This window comes from Terrapene carolina, unplaced genomic scaffold, assembly GCF_002925995.2.
Source record: "Terrapene carolina triunguis isolate 2854851 unplaced genomic scaffold, T_m_triunguis-2.0 Scaffold613, whole genome shotgun sequence".
In the NCBI taxonomy this organism is placed as follows: Eukaryota; Metazoa; Chordata; order Testudines; family Emydidae; genus Terrapene; species Terrapene triunguis.
Genome location: NW_020664964.1, coordinates 1,623,467 through 1,643,800, shown reverse-complemented (window position 1 = coordinate 1,643,800; position 20,334 = coordinate 1,623,467). Strand labels below are relative to the sequence as shown.

General features: G+C 46.3%; 1 protein-coding gene across 2 annotated transcripts in view; it reads right to left on the bottom strand.

Annotated features, from left to right (window-relative positions):
- Positions 1 to 2,605: 2,605 nt before the first annotated feature.
- Positions 2,606 to 20,334, bottom strand: part of ELP2 (elongator acetyltransferase complex subunit 2) — a 120,451-nt gene continuing 102,722 nt past the window's right edge. The window contains exons 19-23 of one of the 2 annotated variants that reach the window (XM_026659236.1): positions 14,424 to 14,545; positions 13,739 to 13,881; positions 13,333 to 13,446; positions 5,577 to 5,720; positions 2,606 to 2,810 (exon numbers count right to left, since the gene is read on the bottom strand). In XM_026659236.1, coding sequence (XP_026515021.1) covers positions 2,789 to 2,810; positions 5,577 to 5,720; positions 13,333 to 13,446; positions 13,739 to 13,881; positions 14,424 to 14,545 — 545 coding nt within the window. In that variant the 3' untranslated portion in view covers positions 2,606 to 2,788. Of the gene's footprint in view, positions 2,811 to 5,416; positions 5,721 to 13,332; positions 13,447 to 13,738; positions 13,882 to 14,423; positions 14,546 to 20,334 lie in introns of those variants that run through there. The other variant, XM_026659237.2, reaches the window with a different exon arrangement.

Below are 20,334 nucleotides of genomic sequence, written 5' to 3'. Positions count from 1 at the left end.
GATGGGGCTGGGGTGAGAAGAGGCCATCTGAAGCACTTCTCTGCTCCTTGTGCATATACACCAGGAGCAACCAAAATATCAGTTCTCCTACTCCATGAGCAAAGCTGTCAGGGCAGGCTAGTGGCACCTCTACACAGGTCACGGCAGGCAGGAGCTTGACCAAGAAAGCCCTTCCCTCACCCTTGGCGCCAGTTGTTGGTTGAAGCCTGGCAGGAGGTAGAGAGCGTCTGTGTCCCTCGAAGATGGCGATGTGAAAGTATGCATCTTTCAGATCGAGGGCAGCATACCAGTCTGCCGAATCCAGGGAGGGGATGATGGAGGCCAGGGTGACTGTGCGGAACTTCAACTTCGCTAAGAAGCGGTTCAGGTCTCGCAGGTCCAGGATAGGTCTCAGACTGCCCGTGGCCTTTGGGATTACTTCTTACTGCTGCTGGCGGTGGGGCTGGTTTTAGAGCTTGGCACCCAGCCAGCAGCTGCTGCTGTCCAGCTCTGAAGGCAGCACCCCTGGTAACAACAGCACTGAAGTAAGGGTGGCAATCCCATGATCCCCCTACAATAGCCTTGCAACCCCACCCCCATGATACCCTTTTGTGTCAGGGCGCCCACGGTTACAACACTATGAAATTTCAGATGTAAACATCTGAAACTATGACATTGACTATTTTAAAAATCCTATAACCATGAAATTGACCAAAATGGACCATGAATTTGGTAGGGCCCTAACCATGAGTTATTTGTCTCAATAATGTTCAATTGCATAAGAGGGAAGAATTCCTTCTATGGTCTATGTTATGCAAGAAGACACAGCATAGTGGGTCCTTTTGGCCATAAATCCATTCTGTTTTTGCCTTTTTTTTAATTCTGGAAACTCCTACAGGTACTTTTCCTTGGTGCCAGCTTGTTCCACTGTGGAGAAATACTTCAATTGTCATTAGGTCAGAGAAAATGAGTGAGAATGATGCTGTAGCCTGATAGTCAGGGAAAGGACCTGGGAAGGGGAGACCCAGGGTTCAGTTCCCTGCTTCCATCGCTATTTATCCACAGTGGAATAGCTTCACCAGGAGAGAGAGAGGGAGCCCCACATCAGACTATCCCATAGCCCAGGGGTTACAGCCCTCTCTGAAGAGATGGGAGACCCCTTTTCAAATCCTTTCTCCTCCTCTAGCAGAAAGGGGAATTGAATATGGGTCTCCCACATCTCAGGCAAGTATTCTACCCCCTGGCCTGGGGCACCACCACTATCTCCTCCTGCTGTTTTGTGTGGAGTGAGATGGGTGCCTCACTCATTCCTGCAAGAAATGACTTTGGCACCTAAGCCACCTGATTCCAGGTGGTGGGTTCCCCTTCGTGGACTGTGAGCAGACACAGGCTTCTCTCTATAGCCTGGACTTAGATGTCCCTAGATCTTTGGGAGAGGGACAGGGCTTAGGACACACCCCATTTGTCAGAATCTCCCATTGGCTAGTTTAGGCAGCTCCCCACCTGGCAGACTGGCTTTTGTGGATTGCGTTCTATGGGGCCTCTCCCGCCCCACCCCATCCATTGCATAGGGAGCCTAGGTGCCTAACTTGGCTTTGTGGGTCACAGAAATCCTGTTTTTTTCTAGGCACCACAACACTGAGCATTGCAGTGCCTAAGTCCCTTTGTGGACCCAGGCCTCTGGCCTCCCTTTCCTCCACTGAGGCAATAAACGTACTTTTCACTACCTGTTCTTTGATTGATCCCTGAATTTACAAGAAGACTGCTAGCACAGGCTAGAATAAGGCATAATGTTATCAGCTGCTAAGCAAGCACACTGCCATCACCTCAGCCTACTATTCAACTATTAACCTCACTAGCAGAAAATGTTGATCATCCCAAACTGTGTGGTGATTTTGAGATGCTGACAAGTATCCATTACAGACTAGACCAATAACAGCAAAATCATTTTAGTTGGGTCTTAAATTACAGTAGATTACAGCAGTCCAGAGGCAATGGGAAACTGCTCTGTCTCGTCGCATATAGTCCTGGAAGGTTATTTTAAATTCAGTTCAGGTGGTTTAACTGCTTCAAAAAAGGAAGATTTAATTTGTTTCAAAATGGAAGAGTGATTTGTAAATGTCTTAAATAAGCAGTTCTATTTACTATGCAATCCAAATCCCAATTTAAATAAATGAAAGGAATCACCTATTGTAATAAATACTGTTGATCTTTTTATAGGCATACTGTGGTGCTGAGGAACTGCAAATCCCACAAGTTTCCAGAGAGTGCACAGTACCTCACAGTTGTAAACCCTTCTTACGACATCTGCATGCTTATACTAGGCTCCACAAGATAAAACACAAACTCTAACAGGATTTCATAAAATGCAGAAAACTCCCACTCTTTAAAAGCTTTTTGGTAAAATAATTTGGATTTTACTCTTAATTTTTCTTGCTTTAGATGGAATTTAAAAATTATATTGTGATCTTCAACTTGTAGTTTTGGGGTGAGGGTTATGGAACGCAGAACATGATGCAATCTGATTTGAAGATTGTTCTCCATTTTCTGAAGTCAGATTCAACCCACCCCAACAAACGGAGAGTGAACATTTTATTCCTGGAAGGTGCTTATCAGAAGCATTTATTTAAACAACCTCAGTCTAGAACAAATATTTTCCTTTGAATGACGATAATTGTATTTTGTTTTTTCATTTATATATCACAGATTCTGTGGTCCTTTGCTTATCCTTTTTCTTATACTGACATCTGGTGGTCCACAGAGAAAGAAACAAAATGAGCAGTTTTTCAGTTCAATGATCACTGAAATATTATGGATTTAGAATTTCATCCCTGTGAAATAAAAATACATGGAATTATTCTTCTTTTAACATATTAACTCATGTGCAAGACTGACTTTTTACCATTGCACAGTTTCTTGTCTATAATCCAGAGAAACCTGTTTCAGGCCCCAATCTTGCACACAGTTGTGCATGTGTTTAACTCTACCACCATGAGTAGTGCCATGACTTCAGTGTGACTGCTCCAAGTAAAGCTAGAGAGACAAAGTGGGTGAGCTAATATCTTTTATTGGACCAACTTCTGGTGGTGAGAGAGATAAAGCTTTTGAGCTCACACACAGCTCTTCCTCCAGTTTGGGAAACAAAGGGTGGGTCTACACTTAAAACGCTGCATCAGCGCAGCTGTGCCGCTGTAGCGCTTTAAGGAAGATGCTCTACGCCGACGGGGGTGCTGTCAGGGTGTTCCCCTCTCCCCGCTCCTGTATCCCTTCTCCACAGAGCGGGGGGGGGGGGGGGGGGGGGCCGGACCCACCGGGGCTGAGGAGGGGGGGCGCTTGCTGGCAGCAGCTGCTGTTTCAACTTGCTGATCTACTTAAAAAGGCAATGTACTTAGAGTAGGGTCAGCGTACTTAAAGGGGCAATGCGCATCACACACACACACACTTTGGAAAGTGGAGGGAGTGGTGCACTCCAGTGGGATAGTGTGGGTTCATCATCAGATTCAGTTTCCGCAGGGAATGTTTGCAGCCACTGCCATGCGTCTATTGTGTCTTCTCCCTCCATTTGTGCTGCCTTGTAGCATAGGCGCCGACTCCGTGGGTGCTCCGGGGCTGGCTCACCCAGGGGGAAAAATTAGTGGGTGCTCTGCACCCACTGGCAGCCAAGCTCTCCCCCACTCTCCCCCCCCCCCGAGCGTGCTGCATCCCCGCTCCTCCACCTACCTCCCAGTGCTTCCTGCCTGGCCGCCGCCAAACAGCTGGGGGAGGAGCGGAAATACGACACGCTCAGGGGAGGAGGCGGGGAAGAGGCAGGGCCAGGGCGGGGATTTGGGGAAGGAGTTGGAATATTGGCAGGGAGGGAGCGGAGTTCGGGTAGAGACTTTAGGGAAGGGGTGGAGTGGGGGTGGGCCAGGGGCAGGGGCAGGGGAAGGTCAGGCACCCACGGGAAGGTGCCTATGCCTTGTAGAGTGTGAGGCTACATTAACAACATGTTAACCCAGGGGTCTCAAACTCCCGGCCCATCTGTGGCCCGAGAACCTCCCCAGCGTGGCCCGCGGAGCTCCAGCAATTTTGTGACCGGGTCTCTCCCTTGGCGCGGCCCCGGGCGATTTACAATGGCTTCTGCCTGCTTGCTCCACGTGTCTGCTGGCCCCTCCCTGCAGCCCTGGGGCAGGGCAGGGCTGTGCCTCCACGTGCTGCCCCTGCCCCGAGCGCCCCTGCAGCCAATGAGAAGCTGCAGGTGCAGTGCCTGGGGGCAGCAGCGCGCGGAGGCCCCTGGCCCGCCCCGCCTTGGAGCTCCAGGTAAGTGGGCCCCCAACCCCCTCCCAGAGCCTGCACCCCACCCCTTCCCCACATACTCTCTCCCGCCTCCAAACTCCCTCCCAGATCCTGCACCCCCTCCCCACACCTCCCAGCCCCCAAACTCCCTCCCAGAGCCTGCATCCCCTCCCCCTTCCCACACACCCCCTCCCAGACCCTGCACCCCTCTTCCCTCCCACAGCCTGCAACCCCACCCCCTGCTCCAGCCTGCACCCAACACCCAAACTCCATCCCAGAGCCTGCACCCCAGACCCCCTCGCCCACCCAAACTTCCTCCCAGAGCACAACTTCTCACCCCTTCTGCACCCAAACTCCCTCCCAGAGCCTGCACCCCAATCCTCTATCCCAGACCTCCTCCCCCACCCAAACTCCCTCCCAGAGCCTTAGGCAGATGGGGGGCGGAGTTTGGGGGGATGGAGTTTTGGGGGGTGGGTTCTGGGCCGCATGAGTGACATTATTGGCCCACTGGGAGGATCTGAGGACTGGCACTGGCCCTAAGGTAAATTGAGTTTGAGACCCCGGTGTTAACCCTTTAGGGCTAAGCCGAGTGCTAGTTCATCATTTAGCAGTAAGGCATTCCTTGGGAAATATCCCACCCTCTGATTCCACCACCTCAACCAAGCTTCACAATCATCATTGCTGTGTACAGTATTAAATTGTTTGCTTAAAACTCATACTCTGTGTGTGTGTATATATATATATATATATGTATTTATTTCCCTGGAACCTAACCCCCACTATTTACACTAATTCTTATGGGGAAATTGGATTCGCTTAACATCGTTTTGCTTAAAGTAGCATTTTTCAGGAACATAACTACAACGATAAATGGGGAGTTACTGTAATAAGTCTGAAATGTTTTGATACTTCATTTGAAGCCCAAACACAAACAGTTCCTTTCCTCTCAACTGGATGATAGAAGTACTGATTTCTCTACTTATCCATCTCCATACAGAGTGGAGAAACACTGTCTCCTTGCCACCATTTTTATATAAAGTGGAAACCCCCATCTATTTCACACACACTCCAAAATATTTACTAGCTGGAACACCCAATGTATTTGAAACTTCCTAATACTGCTGGATAAGATAATTATTTAACACTTCAAGACACTACAAGGTGCTATTTTTCAAGATACTTTAATAAATTAGATCAATACACTTGTCAGACATTCCTGTTTTCACAACAGAAAATGGAGTTTAAAAATTAAATGGTTAAACAAACTAAAATACAGATTCATTTGGCTCAGCTGGATCTGCTGCCTTATCTAAAGAGCACACCTGTTAACATTTAGTATCTTTACACAGTGATCAGCTCCACAACTTGCAAGCTGCAACCATTCACTGTTGTCTTGGTCGTTATGTCCAGCTCTGCCCACCTGATTTCTCCAGCATAGCCGTTTGATAGCAAGAGTGTGACTTTGGCTGCAATGAAGACGGAAGACATTGAAAAAAAGAATGCATACACCAACTTCAAAATGTCAAACTCAGCTGGACTTCTGAGTTTAAACATCATCATTTATCTAATTAGTGCACTCCCTTTCAGTGCTACCAGCTGAGAAAAATTGACTTGTCATGACCTGAAGGTATTAAACACTCCAGAATTTCTAGGGTTATTAACAGCACTAATGACATTTTATCCTCTCACCTGTCAATAATTAAAACGGCTATCAATTTTAAGTTTCACCGCATTAGTTTCAGGTTAAGCATCTCACTTGCTCAGAAATGACACTGCTGACTAAATGCTAGAAACACTGTTTGATGCGTCTTTCAAACTGACTACGTATACATGAGCCAAAGTCACAATGTTCATCTGCAGATCCAAATGTGAATTCCAATTTCTTCAATGTATGGTGGTGGTGGAGGGTGATTCTAGTCCACGGCTCTGATTGGAGTTCATCTATAATTTCTAGTTACAAAATCAGAGAAACACTGTAGCTTCCCTTCCTGTAATGTACTCTAAAATACTGCTGTCATTTACCGAAGATATCAGTCTAAGGTTTTGAACTGATGATCATGTCCAGGCCGCCAAGATAAAGAGTAGAGTATAATTCCAGTATATTGAGTAATTTTCTTCTTAACTCTTAAAACAGGATGCAATGCATAAGCTAGTGCTTAGGAGCATAATGACTTAGAGCTGGCAGGAGGATGTTTTCACTGCCACTTTTGTGGTTTCAAAATTTTCCATTCCATATTGGAATGAAAACCAAACCTTTTGAAACATTTTCACACAAAACTGATGTGTCTGTGAGTATCTGTCTCTCTCCAGCCAGGTGGTCAGGGAATCAGTCTGGGCTGTGTCAGACCTAGGTTCAAGTCCCTGCTCTGCCAGATTCACAGTAGTTTTTCATCCCAGATCACTCCAAATCAGGCAGAGCAGGGTGCTTTAACCTGGGTCTCCGACATCCCAGGCCAATCCTCTACCCACCCAGTTACAGGATCTCTCTGAACAAAAGTTTTGTGGAAATGGATGTCTCTGTGGAACATTTTGGTTCAATGAAATGTTCCTGGCCAGCTTTATGATGATTGTTGTATGTGCCCACAAAGTCACTGCAGTACCGGTATGTATGCCTTATGTTCTAATCCTTTTGGGTTTGCTTTCTGTATGGAAGGTGCCATATAAAACTGCTTGTTCTATCTAACAATGCTTCCTGAGCAACAGTGATGATTAGGATGTTGAATTTAAACTAAAAAGTTATTTGGGCCAAATGAACTGAACTGAAGAATTGGTGTTAAAGTATGACTATGACTTGGGAACAACTATTAGAAAGTCATATTCTGACTGGGGCCTTTCTGGCACAGCTAAAGCTCTGCACCAACTCCCAAGAATACAGAGCTGGGATCCCACAGTCGATGGCACAGATCAGTAGAATCACCACGCCATCTCTCACTTCCTACTCCTCTCCACATTTTAACAATGATTTTTTAAAAACATTTTTAAAAGCTTCAATCCTATTTTACCCTTAAAGGTGACATCAAAGGATTTCTTAAAAACTGGGTTTATGCCCTTTTTGCCTTTCTCTGATGTCTAATGGCAGCCTGAAATAATATTTTTGTCTTTAAAAAGCTTCTTTCTCCCTTGGCAATATCAGGAATGCTGATGCTGGTCTTTCCCAGGTTTTGTTGGAGGATATCTTGGGGTTACAGGGTTTGCATATTGTCTTTTTCTGAAAAAACTTTTAAAGCTTTTGATACACCATAAAAATAGCAAAAAAAAAAAAAAATGTGTATCTAAATAAATTTAATTCAGAATTCCAATACTGTCCAGATCTCAAAAGAAAGCTCTTTCCTTGCATATGACTTGTGTGATAAACTCAGGACAGACAGTCCCAGAAGGTTAAAAGGCCCTCCTCCCTATCAACTGAGGAGAGGTAACTATAGGTCAACCAGGTTCAGCTGAGAAGGGGTTACCAGAGAATCAATTAGGATCAGCTGATTCCAATTAAGGGCTGCCTGAGACCTTTTTAAACCCTCCCCTGTTGGGAGAAGAGGGGGGAGGAGAGAGAGAAGGAGTCAAGCTGCCAGTAGGCTAGGAGCAGCAAGACAGCGAACCTCACCAGGAGGGGAGGCTGCATTCCCTCCCCTAAGGGAAGAAAAACAAGCCCAAAAGACTGGCTGAGAGAAGGAACGAACTGCCTCTGTGCATCCTAGAAGGACTGTTTTACTCAAGCCTGTCTCACCAAGGGTAAAAACAGCTGAGGCTGGTGAGACCGAGAAGGTACCTTGCCACACGTGGTGTCAGGGGTGGGATCTGTGAGCGAGACTTCGTGGTGAACCATCTCAGGGCAGGATAAATCACCCCCAAGAAGAAGAAGAAAAAAAAAGGAGGATGTAGTGAAGGCATTGGTGCAGGCCACCGCAGCCCAACAAGAGGCTACCAGGATTCTGATGACTACCCAGCAGGAGTCAGTGCAAATACAGCAGCAGACAAATCAATTACTGATGAGCCAGGCGGCCTAGGATCGAGCCACCCTGTATGAGGTTGTGAACCAGCTAAAGGCCCTGACCACTCTGACGCACGGCCCCATGGGACCCGGCCCCTGTGGGCAAGCAACTACTTACAGAAGAGGACAATTGACGACGACATAGAGGCATATCTCCTCGCGTTCGAGAGAACGGCCCAGTGGGAGGCTTGGCCCCAAGACCAGTGGGCAAGTATCTTTGTTCCTTTTCTGTATGGGGAGGCCCAGAAGGCGTATTTTGACATGACAACAGAAGCAGCTACAGATTACTCCCAGGTGAAGGCGGAGATCCTGGCAAGGTCTGGCGTGACGACAGCCATAAGGGCCCAGTGGTTCCACGAGTGGAAATATTGGGACAGCAAAGCGCCGAGGTCCCAGCTGTTTGACCTGATCCACCTATCCCGGAAGTGGCTTCCCCCCCCGAGACCCACGGCCTGGAGAAAATTGTGGAAACCATAGTTTTGGACAGGTACATGAGTGGGCTACCACCAGACATGCAAGGATGGGTTAGTCAAAATGATCCCTCCTCTTATGATGAGCTAGTTGCCCTCGTAGAGAGACATCTAGCAGCCCAAGAACTTTCTAGGACCACCGGGGAAGGAAGGCACCAGAATAGGAGGCAAGTCTCTGCGCCGAGGACCCGGGTTGCCATAGGCCCGGGCAGAACTATGGAGGGGAGGAAGGAGGCTGAAGAGCAGCTGGAGATCGTGGAGAGACTTACGGACTGGGGGAGAAAGACTCAGGGGGTAAGGCCCAACAGCCTGAAAAATAGGGGGCTGCCCCGAGCAGGGTACAGACGTTATGCATGTGGGAAAATAGGGCATATAGCTGCCCAATGCCCAAACCTAGAAGAGCCCATGCAATGCGACCTGGGAGATATAGAAGGACCATGTGACCTAATAAATCTAGTAAGGGTTGTGATGGTCCCTCATAGGTATACTAGACCAATTAAAATGAATGGCATAGAGACCACTGTGTTAGTGGACTCGGGAAGTGAGGTCACGCTGGTCTCGGGAAAGCTGGTCGGGCAAGACCAACTATCTCGGGCCAAGCGCACAGGAATATCCTGTGTACATGGGGATGTCAATTACTACCCGACAATCCCGGTAAAAATAGAGGTCATGGGAAACCCCACTAAGGTGACCGTGGGAGTAGTCCCAAAACTCCCCTATCCAGTCCTCATAGGACGAGACTTCCCAGGGTTTGGCAGCCTACTCCCTGGAGAGGAGTCCGAAGAAGGTAATAACCCCCAGAGCAATGGGATGACTCCAATAGTTAGCACCCCGCCGGTCTTCCATGAATTTGCCCAGGATTTGTTCTCTCTTCCTGGGAAGCCCAGGAAGACTTGGCGAGAAAGGACGGCAGATAAGAGGAGGGGAATGAGACTCTTGGCCCAGAACCAGAAGCCTATACTTGTAGGGGAAAGAGTTGGCCCAACTGACAAGGGGACTATGCAGGCGGTCGACGAACCCGCAGCCGGACCCAGTTCCCCGCGGACTCCTCCTGAGAGGGAGACGGAAATAGATCCCCCTGAGTTTGGGCAAACTGGACCTTCACTGGAGAATTTTGGGCAGGATCAGGCCAATGATCCGATACATAACAACATTCGCAAAGAAGCAGTTGAGGTGAATGGGGTCGCTGTGGAAGGGAGAGCCCAGGGCCATGTTATATGATAAAGAGGGATCTGCTATACAGAGTAGTCTGGGTCCAAGAGCAAGTCGTGGAACAGCTCTTAGTACTGCAGAAGCATCAGAGGGGCGTGATGGATCTAGCCCATGGCCATCTGTTTGGGGGGCATCTAGGGGTAGATAAAACCCTCGATCGAATTCTGCAGAGGTTTTTTTGGCCCGGAATTTATGCAGTGGTCTGATGATATTGTGCCTCTTGTCCTGAATGCCAATTATATGGCCCCCGACCACACTTAAGGGCCCCTTTGGTACCTCTGCCGATTATGGAAATCCCATTCGAGCGAATAGCTATGGACCTAGTAGGGCCACTGGAGAAATCAGCCCGGGGCCATCAGCACATACTGGTTGTGCTAGATTATGCCACCTGATACCCCAAGGCCGTACCCCTACGGAACTCTATGTCCAAGACCATAGCTAAGGAATTAATCCAAATTTTTTCTAGAGTGGGTTACCCAAAGAGATCCTGATGGATCAAGGAACCCACCTTGTGTCTAAATTAATGAAGGATTTATGTGCAATGCTCCACATATGGACCATAAGGACGTCAGTCTATCATCCGCAGACTGATGGCCTCGTCGAACGTTTTAATAGAACATTAAAGAACATGATACGAAAGGTGGTGAGCGGGGATGGGAAGAACTAGGACGCCCTGCTGCCATACCTAATGTTTGCTATAAGGGAGGTTCCTCAGACTTCAACTGGGTTTTCCCCATTCAAGCGGTTATATGGTCGCCTCCCCCGTGGCATACTGGACATTGCCAAAGAGGGTTGGGAAGAACAGCCGAACCCAGGGAGAAACACCATCGAGCATGTGTTGCAGATGAAAGACAGGATAGCCCAAGTCGCCCCCATAGTGCGGAAACAGATGGAGAGGGCGCAAGGGGCCCAACAGACATACTACAATCGCCAAGCGATGATCCGAAAATTTCAGGTGGGAGATTGGGTAATGGTGCTCGTACCCACAGCGCAGAGCAAGCTCCTGGCCAGGTGGCAGGGGCCATATGAGATAATAGAAGTAATTGGAGAGGTCAACTATAAGGTCCGACAGCCTGGTCACCGGAAGCTGGAACAGATCTATCATATAAACCTGTTGAAACCTTGGCAAGACAGAGAAGCTCATGTGGTCACTCCAGGGTCGTCACCCCCTGCAAGCAACCGGCCTGGCCAAGTGGGAAAATCCCCGGAATTGACCCCTGACCAACGAACTGAAGTGATCAACATGATCAAATGCAACCAGGACGTATTCTCGGAAATGCCAGGCAGGGCTACTGAGGTTCACCATTACATCCTCACAGAGCCTGGAGTGAAGGTGAATGTCAAGCCATACTGGATCCCGGAGGCGAAAAGAGAAGAGATCAAGACAGAAGTCAGGAAAATGCTGAAGTTAGGAGTCACTGAAGAGTCTCAAAGCCAATGGTCAAGTCCAGTTGTCCTAGTACCTAAGCTTGATGGCAGTATGAGGTTCTGCAATGACTTCTGGAAACTGAATGAAGTGTCCCAATTTGATGCGTACCCTATATCCCGGATAGATGAGCTAATTGACCGATTGGGAAAAGTACGATTTTTGTCTACCTTTGACCTGACCAAGGGTTATCGACAAATCCCCCAGCCAAGACTGACAAAGAGAAGAGGGCCTTTTCAACACTAGAGGGACTGTATCAGTACACTGTCCTGCCTTTTGGTTTACATGGGGCTCCCGCAATTTTCCAATGACTCATGGAAAAACTGTTGCGTCCACATGGCAAGTATGCGGCCACCTATCTCGACGATGTCATTATACATAGCCCAGACTGGGAGACGCACTTGGAGAAGGTGGAAGCAGTCCTGGACACCCTGAGGAAGGCAAGGCTGACTGCAAATCCTTCCAAATGCGCGATTGGGCTAGCACAGTGGTTCTCAAACTTTTGTACTGGTGACCCCTTTCACATAGCGAGCCTCTGAGTGTGACCCCCTTTATAAATTAAAAACACTTTTTTATATATTTAACACCATTATAAGTGCTGGAGGCAAAGCGGGGTTTGGGGTGGAGGCTGACAGCTTGCGACCCCCCATGTAATAACCTCCAACCCCCTGAGGGGTCCCAACCCCCAGTTTGAGAACCCCTGGTCTAGCAGAAGCCAAATACCTCAGGTATATAGTGGGGAGGGGCATGGTGAAGCCCCAACTCAACAAGTTAGAGGCAATACAGAATTGGCCCCGACCAGTCCGGAAGAAACAGGTCAGAGCATTCTTGGGACTAGTTGGATACTATAGGCAGCTCATCCAACACTTTGCCACCAGGGCATGCCCATTGACAGAACTAACAAAAGCCCGTGGCCCAGACATAGTAAGATGGACCAGCGCGGCCGAGGAGGCTTTTGCAGATCTGCAGACCACCCTCTGCACCGACCCAGTGCTGGTAGCTCCAGACTGGGAGAAAGAGTTTATCTTGCAAACCGATGCCTCTGAGGTTGGGTTGGGAGCAGTTCTTTCACAAATGGTCGGAGAAGAAGAACACCCAGTCCTGTTCCTCAGTAGGAAACTCCTGCCCAGAGAACGTAAATATGCTGTAGTAGAGAAGGAATGCCCGGCGGTAAAGTGGGCCATAGAAAGCCTTCGCTACTACCTACTCGGATGGAGGTTTACCCTCGTCACGGACCATGCCCCTCTGAAGTGGATGCACCAAAACAAAGAAAGAAACACAAGAGTAACAAGGTAGTTCCTGTTGCTACAACCCTTCCACTTCAGAGTACAGCATAGGTCCGGAATCATGCATGGCAACGCGGATGGCCTGTCGAGGGTGCACTGTTTGCCGACCCAAGTAGCCCAACCCCGTAGTGTTGAGCAGGGGGGTGGGATATGTGATTAAACTCAGGACAGACAGCTGCAAGGGAGGGGTAGAAAACAGTCCCAGAAGGTTAAAAAGCCCTCCTCCCTATCAACTGAGGAGGGGTAACTACAGGTCAATCAGGTTCAGCTGAGAAGGGGTTACCAGAGACTCAATTAGGATCAGCTAAGAGGAAGTTACCTGAGGTCAATTAGGATCAGCTGATTCCAACTAAGGGCTGCCTGAGACCTTTTTAAACCCTCCCCTGTTGGGAGAAGAGGGGGGAGGAGAGAGAGAAGGAGTCAAGCTGCCAGTAGGCTAGGAGCAGCAAGACAGCGAACCTCACCAAGAGGGGAGGCTGCATTCCCTCCCATAAGGGAAGAAAAAGAAGCCCAAAAGACTGGCTGAGAGAAGGCACGGACGTCCCCTATGCATCCTAGAAGGACCCTTTTACCCAAGCCCGTCTCACCAAGGCTAAAAACAGCTGAGGCTGGTGAGACCGAGAAGGTACCTTGCCACACTTGTAAGACAGGATAGGTCTGGAGAACTGCTCATGAGCCCCTTCACCCAAAAAAAGATACCTGTTGTCAGTCTCGACACATTTGGTCCAATCAGTCAACACTGGTCTCTGCTCACTCTGCTTCCATGTGTACAAGTTAATCTTCCCACACTCTAACCCTACTGCAATGATGTAGCTGTTGAGAAGGAACAACTATGTTATTTATAAAAAGCTTGAATCAACAATTTTCAAAAAAGGTGATCACTGCCCAAATCATACACATTTTATGTTGAAACCTGCTCTTCAAATCAATATTTTATCATCATCAAAAGAACATGTAAATGAAAACAAAAATATAATGTTAAAAGAGAGCAAGCAACAGACCTAGAAAAGGCTTGCACTGACTAAAGTGGAAAACAAATATCAATTTCAGGTAAAAAGAAAAAAACCACCAACAAATGAATTATAGAATGCAGAGGTAACAATACCTTTCATCAGGAGCAAGCACATGGCTGATACTGACTGCAGTGACAGAATCCCCAACATCCAGTATTGAAGAACAAGGGGCGATTGCACCTAGCCCACTGCTTTCAGTAGCTCCAGCTGAGCCACAGTCACCCCAGACAATGACCTATTAGAAATAAGAGAATCAATTGTTCCCTTTTATCTTTTATGTACCTGTGCTTAGGAACTAAGAACACATCAGGAATAGCAGTAATTTTGTATTGTGGTATGGAGGTAAATAGAGCAAAACTCTTTTCCCCCCCATGAAATAAACAACAGCTTCTATTTATAGGAATTCAAATCTTTCTTAAAAACAGAGTTTAGAGTGGTATTATTAAAGATATTGGTAACAATATTTGGTAAATATAAGTCTACTTGTAAGAGCAGAATGAATCAAGTTACAGAATCTTGATTAAAAAACACATGCACAAAATGACATACAGCATGTTCTCCTTTTGTTGCTATACACAATAAAAAAAAAAAGCAAATCACTGGCCATAAACTTGCACATGCTTATGTACGTGATTAGCTTTATGCACCCAAGTAGCCCCAATGACTTCCATGTCACTATTCATATATATGATACAGTTGCTAAATCCAAATACGTTTATTTCAACTCAATGCTTACTTTATGCTGTTCTATTTGTTAGTTCCTTTTGTATTAGTTACCTTTTTGTCCCGACTTCCGGTAATGAAATATTTGCTGTCTGGGGTCCAATCACAAGACCAAATGATCCGGCTATGCACAGCTGTGTTTTTGTCTGTGTATGCAAAGAGGCTGAAAACGGGTTCTGGAATAAAACAAGTAAACAGAAGAAAAATCCTTGTGATTATCTTTTGTAAAAAAAAAATACTTGCTCTTATTTTGCTTTGAAAGCATAAAGGGAGGGGACCAAATCTACAGAAATAATCCTGTACAATCCCACCCTCAGCTCCGAGTGACTTTAGTGGGAACTGGGGTAGTCAGCACTTTGTAGGAAGGATCAAGCAATATTCCTTTCATATTTATTATATATGAACAGCGACCAATATAAATATAACTACTCAGCCTAATTACAATATAATACCGTTAGTTGTAACACCAGATGATAGCAAAAACAATTTTATCTTCTGCATGCATTTCTCTCGCTCTGAAAATGTATCCGTGTCTATAAGAATACTCTTTCATATTCTACTTGGCCTAATTCTATGACATTCTGTTTATTTTTGATAGTATCTTAATAAGTACATTTTAGTGGCTTTGAAAAGTATTACCAATGTAACTTTCACTTTATCATCATGTGTGCAGAAGTCACTGACCCAATAACAGTTCTTCATTCTTTACTACAAAAAACTCCAGTGATATTGCAAATTTTCAGAATTATGCAGTCTTGGGTCACCATTTTTTGTTTTAAGTTTAACTGTTAACAACAGAAAAGCATTCTCATTTACTGCAATGGAAAAAGCAGGAATATTAAATTTTATAAAAAGAACAGGAGTACTTGTGGCACCTTAGAGACTAACAAATTTATTAGAGCATAAGCTTTCGTGGGCTACGAAAGCTTATGCTCAAATAAAGTTGTTAGTCTCTAAGGTGCCACAAGTACTCCTGTTCTTTTTGCGGATACAGACTAACACGGCTGCTACTCTGAAACCTGTCATTAAATTTTATTAGGCCATTAAATTTCTTGGGATGGCAGTAAATGTAGTTTTACTTCAAACTGATTTGGGGATATGTACTTTGTTGACAGATGGGTTCTGGATTTGTACATGAAAAGAGAATTTCTTCCGTTCACCTCCCACAGAGTACTCATGATCCTTAACTTGGAACACTGTGTGCCTATTTGGAGTTTAAACTAAATGTGCCAATCTCATTCCTACAGCTTTATTAAAGTAACACAAACTAACAAAGGAAGTTTCTCCAGTGAGAGGAGTACTGTAAACAAGCTAGCAAGATTAGCGCTCGATTGGACTGGCATACTTAAACATCAGTAACACATCCTTTCAGAAGTTAATGAGCAAAAAATCTTGGGAACGTGGGAAGTACAGCAGATTTTCTTATTCATATCTTAGACCTCATCTACAAAGTAAAACACCAAACATTTTTCCTTCCTTTCACACAAAACTTTAAAATAGATGCTGAAACTTAATTGAAAACAACATTCAAAGTTGACTGCTTTTCTGACTGAAATCAATGGAAAAGACTCAAGCTCTGTTAACAAAGCGTCCTGCCTGTTTCACAGGAAAATGGCAGTCTCTGTGGAATAAGCTCAGAGCCTTCCACAGCCACAAAATGTTGACATTTTTACTATTTCTTTAATTTATTTGCCATTTGCATTTACATTTTTGTACTTCCCCCAAATCTCTCTGCAATGTTCAAAAAAATCCTAACCCCGACCCCTCCCGAAAACAAAGCAAAAAAAACAACCAGTCCACCAACCACTGGAGTTTCCTTTTAGCAGATTATTTATGGGAGATAACATCAAACATCAAAATCTGGGGATATTTAACTTATTTAGAAGAATCAACACAGCCGATTTTCATATCTGACAAAACCAATGGAAATTTAAGTTTTAATAATCTAATGTACTATCAGGTAAGAAAGTTTGTTTTTAAATGTGATTTTTAACCTAATAGTGTTGCTTTAGGCCTTGTTTACACTATATAGTTTAGTTGACAAAAGTCAACTTTTGTCTACAAAACAGTGGAGATACACACACTAAAATGCTCCTCCCACTGATGTAACTCCCCTGCTACGCCAACATAATAAAACCACCTCGACAAGCGCTAGAACTTTTTGCAACCCAGTTACAGTGACGCAGCATCAGTATAGACAATGTGCATGATTATGTTGCCCTAATTGGCCTCCAGGAGGTGTCTCCCAATGCCCATCATGACTGCTGGTCAGCAGTTTGAACTCCGCTGCCCTGAAGGTACACAGGTATTCACCCCTCCCACATTTAAAGGCCCAGGAAATTTGAAATTCCTCTTCCCGTTTGCTCGGCATGCACAGTTCACACAACATCTTCCCAGCTGACCATGCCAGCTTTCCTCAGCAGACGCTTTCCTGCGTGGAGCCACCAGAGCTGCTGGATCTACTGAGTCTGTGGGGAGAGGAGGCTGTGCAGTTGCAGCTTTGCTCCAGTCATAGGAACTTTGATACCGACGGTTGATTGCTAGTGGCATGCAGGAGAAGGGGCACAGGGGGGACATGCAGCAGTGCTGCTCTAAGCTCAAGGAGCTGAGACAGGCGTGCCAGAAGGCCAGGGACGCCAATCACTGCTCTAGTGCGGCGCCGAAAACATGCTGCTTCTATAAGGAGCTGCATGCCATCCTCGGCAGCGATCCCACCTCCTCCTCCAAGCGCCTGTGGATACTTCAGGGGAACTAGAGGTAGCAGCCAGCGGACTCAACCCCGATGATGAAGAGGTGGACGAAGAAGTGGAGCTGGAGGACGATGTGGAGCGCACAGCAGGGTTGTCCATTGGTGCGGTGAGTCAGGACCTCTTTTCCACTCTGGAGGGGTCTAGCCAGTCCCAGCACTCTGGCTCTGGCATGCAGGGGAGGGGAGTTCCGATAAGTGCTTATTTTGCTTTGATACTGCACGGTGAGAAGAGATTGAGCTGTTATGTGCTTTGTTATATGGTAGAGGAGGGATAAGGGACAGAAATTAACAATAGAGCCTGTCCATATATGCAGTGGGGCCATGGCGGAAAAGTTTGTTAATGTACATAGGGATGTCCTGGGAACCCTCCATAGAGATCTCTAGGAAACTTTCCTGCACGTATTCTGCAATCCTCTGCTGAAGGTTCCTTGGCAGAGCTGCCTTGTTTCTCCCCTGGCTGTAGGAAACTTTGGCATGCCATCTGGCAATTATTTCTGCAGGGACCAGAGCGTCACATAGGCGAGCAGCATACGGAGTTGGTCTGAAGCAGCACACATGCAGGAGATGCATCTTACATCCTGGGTTACCCTCAGGAGTGAAATATTGGATTTGATTACCCTAGGCTATGGAAAAAGGTACCAATATTCAGAACTGTCTCCCTAGCCATTTGTAGTGATCCCCTTCGCAAACCACCTGTGACACTGCACCCCATATTTTTTACAGTGATATTATCATGATATGATTATGTCATAATTATGATGCATTTTGTACAAGATGGGTTGTGAGGTGTCATTGGAAAAGTTATGATTTGCTGAATATGATTATGCTATTTATATGCATGTATCATTTTTGTATCTAAAGTTAGGAATATTAACTATGTATCTGTATTTCAATTGTGCTTATTCTGGGTGACATCCACAACTAGCCTTTCTGGTACAACAATGAAGAAGCCAGACAGTGCTGATGGCCCATCAGCAAAGACAATGGACCCTGGAAGAACTTAACCTTCCTGTGAACGTTCCAGACAAGCTGTAAGTAATGGCTCCTATGACTCAGCAAGGTATGCAAGGGCATGTGACCAGCCTACATGACTAGACTCCATCGTGGGATGTCAATGTTTTTCAACAAACTGAGTTTGGGAACAAAGGGTTCCCGCCATATGCTAAAGCAATATAAGGCAGGGAGTGATATCATCTGTTGTTCTTCACTCCCTACACAAGAGGACTCCTGGAAACACCTGAGGAACAAAGACTGAACTGGGGGAAGTGCTGGACCCAGGATAAAGGGATTTCTAGCCTGTGTATGAAAAACCTGGCTATTCCAAGCTGTAAAGCAGGTGCAGCTTGTACCTTGAGAATCTGCAGCCTGCTTGTATCATCAATCAGGGTGAGCGATTGTTAATTCAAATCCTATCTTTCTAGTATGTTAAGCTTAGTTTGCGTTTTTGTTTATTTACTAGGTAATCTGCTTTGATCTGTTTGTTATCACTTAAAATCTATCTTTTGTAGTTAATAAATTTGTTTTTGCTTTATCTAAAACCAGTGAGTTTGAAGAAGTGCTTGGAAATCTCAGCTCAAGGGGCAAAGGCTGTTGCCTTTCCTTTCCACATTGAGAGGGAGGCGAACTGGATAATAAATTCATACTGGTCGGGGTTTTAACCAGGGCAGACAATATAGCTCTGGGGTCCTAGATTGGGAAGCTGGAGGTTATTTTGGCTGTAGCCTCTCTATTGTTGGGTCATGCAGTGACTGGTCAGAGAGCCTGCATGTAACTGCAGCTGGGTGGGTCCCTGCCAATGTGAATGCTGGTAAAGGTGTAGGACCGGGAGCGGGTCTGCAGCTCGTCACAGCAGCACAGTGTGAGAGGGAGCCCAGGCTGGTGGGTCAGAAGGCTTAGTGGTATCCTAGTTCTAGGTGGCATCCCAGGAGGAACCCATCACATCACCCTTTATCAATTCTTGCCTATTCCCCCTTGTCATCCTCCTCCCCTGCAAACTCATCATATTTGGGACTCATGCTGACCTGCATGCTAGCCCAGGGACAGTGAAAGAGCTGTGTGTAACTTCTATGATTCACGGCTGTAAGCACACACACAATACTGTCTCTGTTCAGTGTTTCTTTTGCTTCTGCATATGTGCCCTTGTCCTCTACACCAGCAGAGCACCTCCGTCAGATAAGGCGGAGGACCAGGAGGAGTAAGGAGATGTTTTGCGAAGTGCTGCAGTCAACAGATGCAGCACACGGCAAAACAAGAGCATGGAGGGAGTCAATTAATGAAAGACTGAGGCTGGATAGCTGGAAAGGACACAGGGGCAGAAGCGGATGATAAAGCTCCTGGAGGGCCAGCCAGAGATGATGAAGTCCCTCATTACCCTGCACTATGAGCAGGTCTGTGCACAACTTCCGCTGTAACCACTACAGAACTTCAGTCCATGCCCTCCCTAAACTCCCCTACCACATTCCTCATGTGTTCTTGGTCCCTCACAATACTTTGTGCACTCGACGCCTAGGGACTTGTTTCCCAATGAAAGCTGGACTGGAGTTACACACAGCTGTGAGAGCCCTAACCATGAGACTGTTTCTCATTGTCATGTCCCATGTTTGACCAAAAATTTGTGTTTTGTCCAGTTATTAAACTTGAATTTTTGAAATAAAATGAGTCTTTATTTGTGACATACACACATCAGTCAGTGCTAACATTGAAACACAGTGGCTATATTTGCTTAGTACAATTAATGCTCAGGAAGCAAGCACTACAGGGGCAATTCAAGGGGACAAGTAAACATTGCCTGGCTGAATGCATTACATAAAGACACATTACTGGGACTCATTGTCAAAATGCTCCTTTAAAGCCTCCCTGATTCAAATAGCCTTCCACTGCACCCCTCTAATTGCCCTTGTATCTGGCTGCTCAAAATCAGGAGCCAGACGATCAGCCCCAGTCGTCCACCCCAGGAAACTTTTCACCCTTCGCATCGCAAACATGCAGAGTACAACAGGCCACAATGACCATCCGAATATTTTTCTCACTGAGGCCTAACTGGCCAGCAACCTTTTAATCGAACAAAGGCACATTCAACCATCATTTGATGCCTGCTGAGCCTGTTGTTGAAGTGCTCCTTGCTGCTCGTGAGCCACAGGAGCAAGGGGTAAGATGGGGTTTCCAAGGATCACTATGGGCATTTCCACATTCCTCATTGGAATCTTCTGGTCTGGA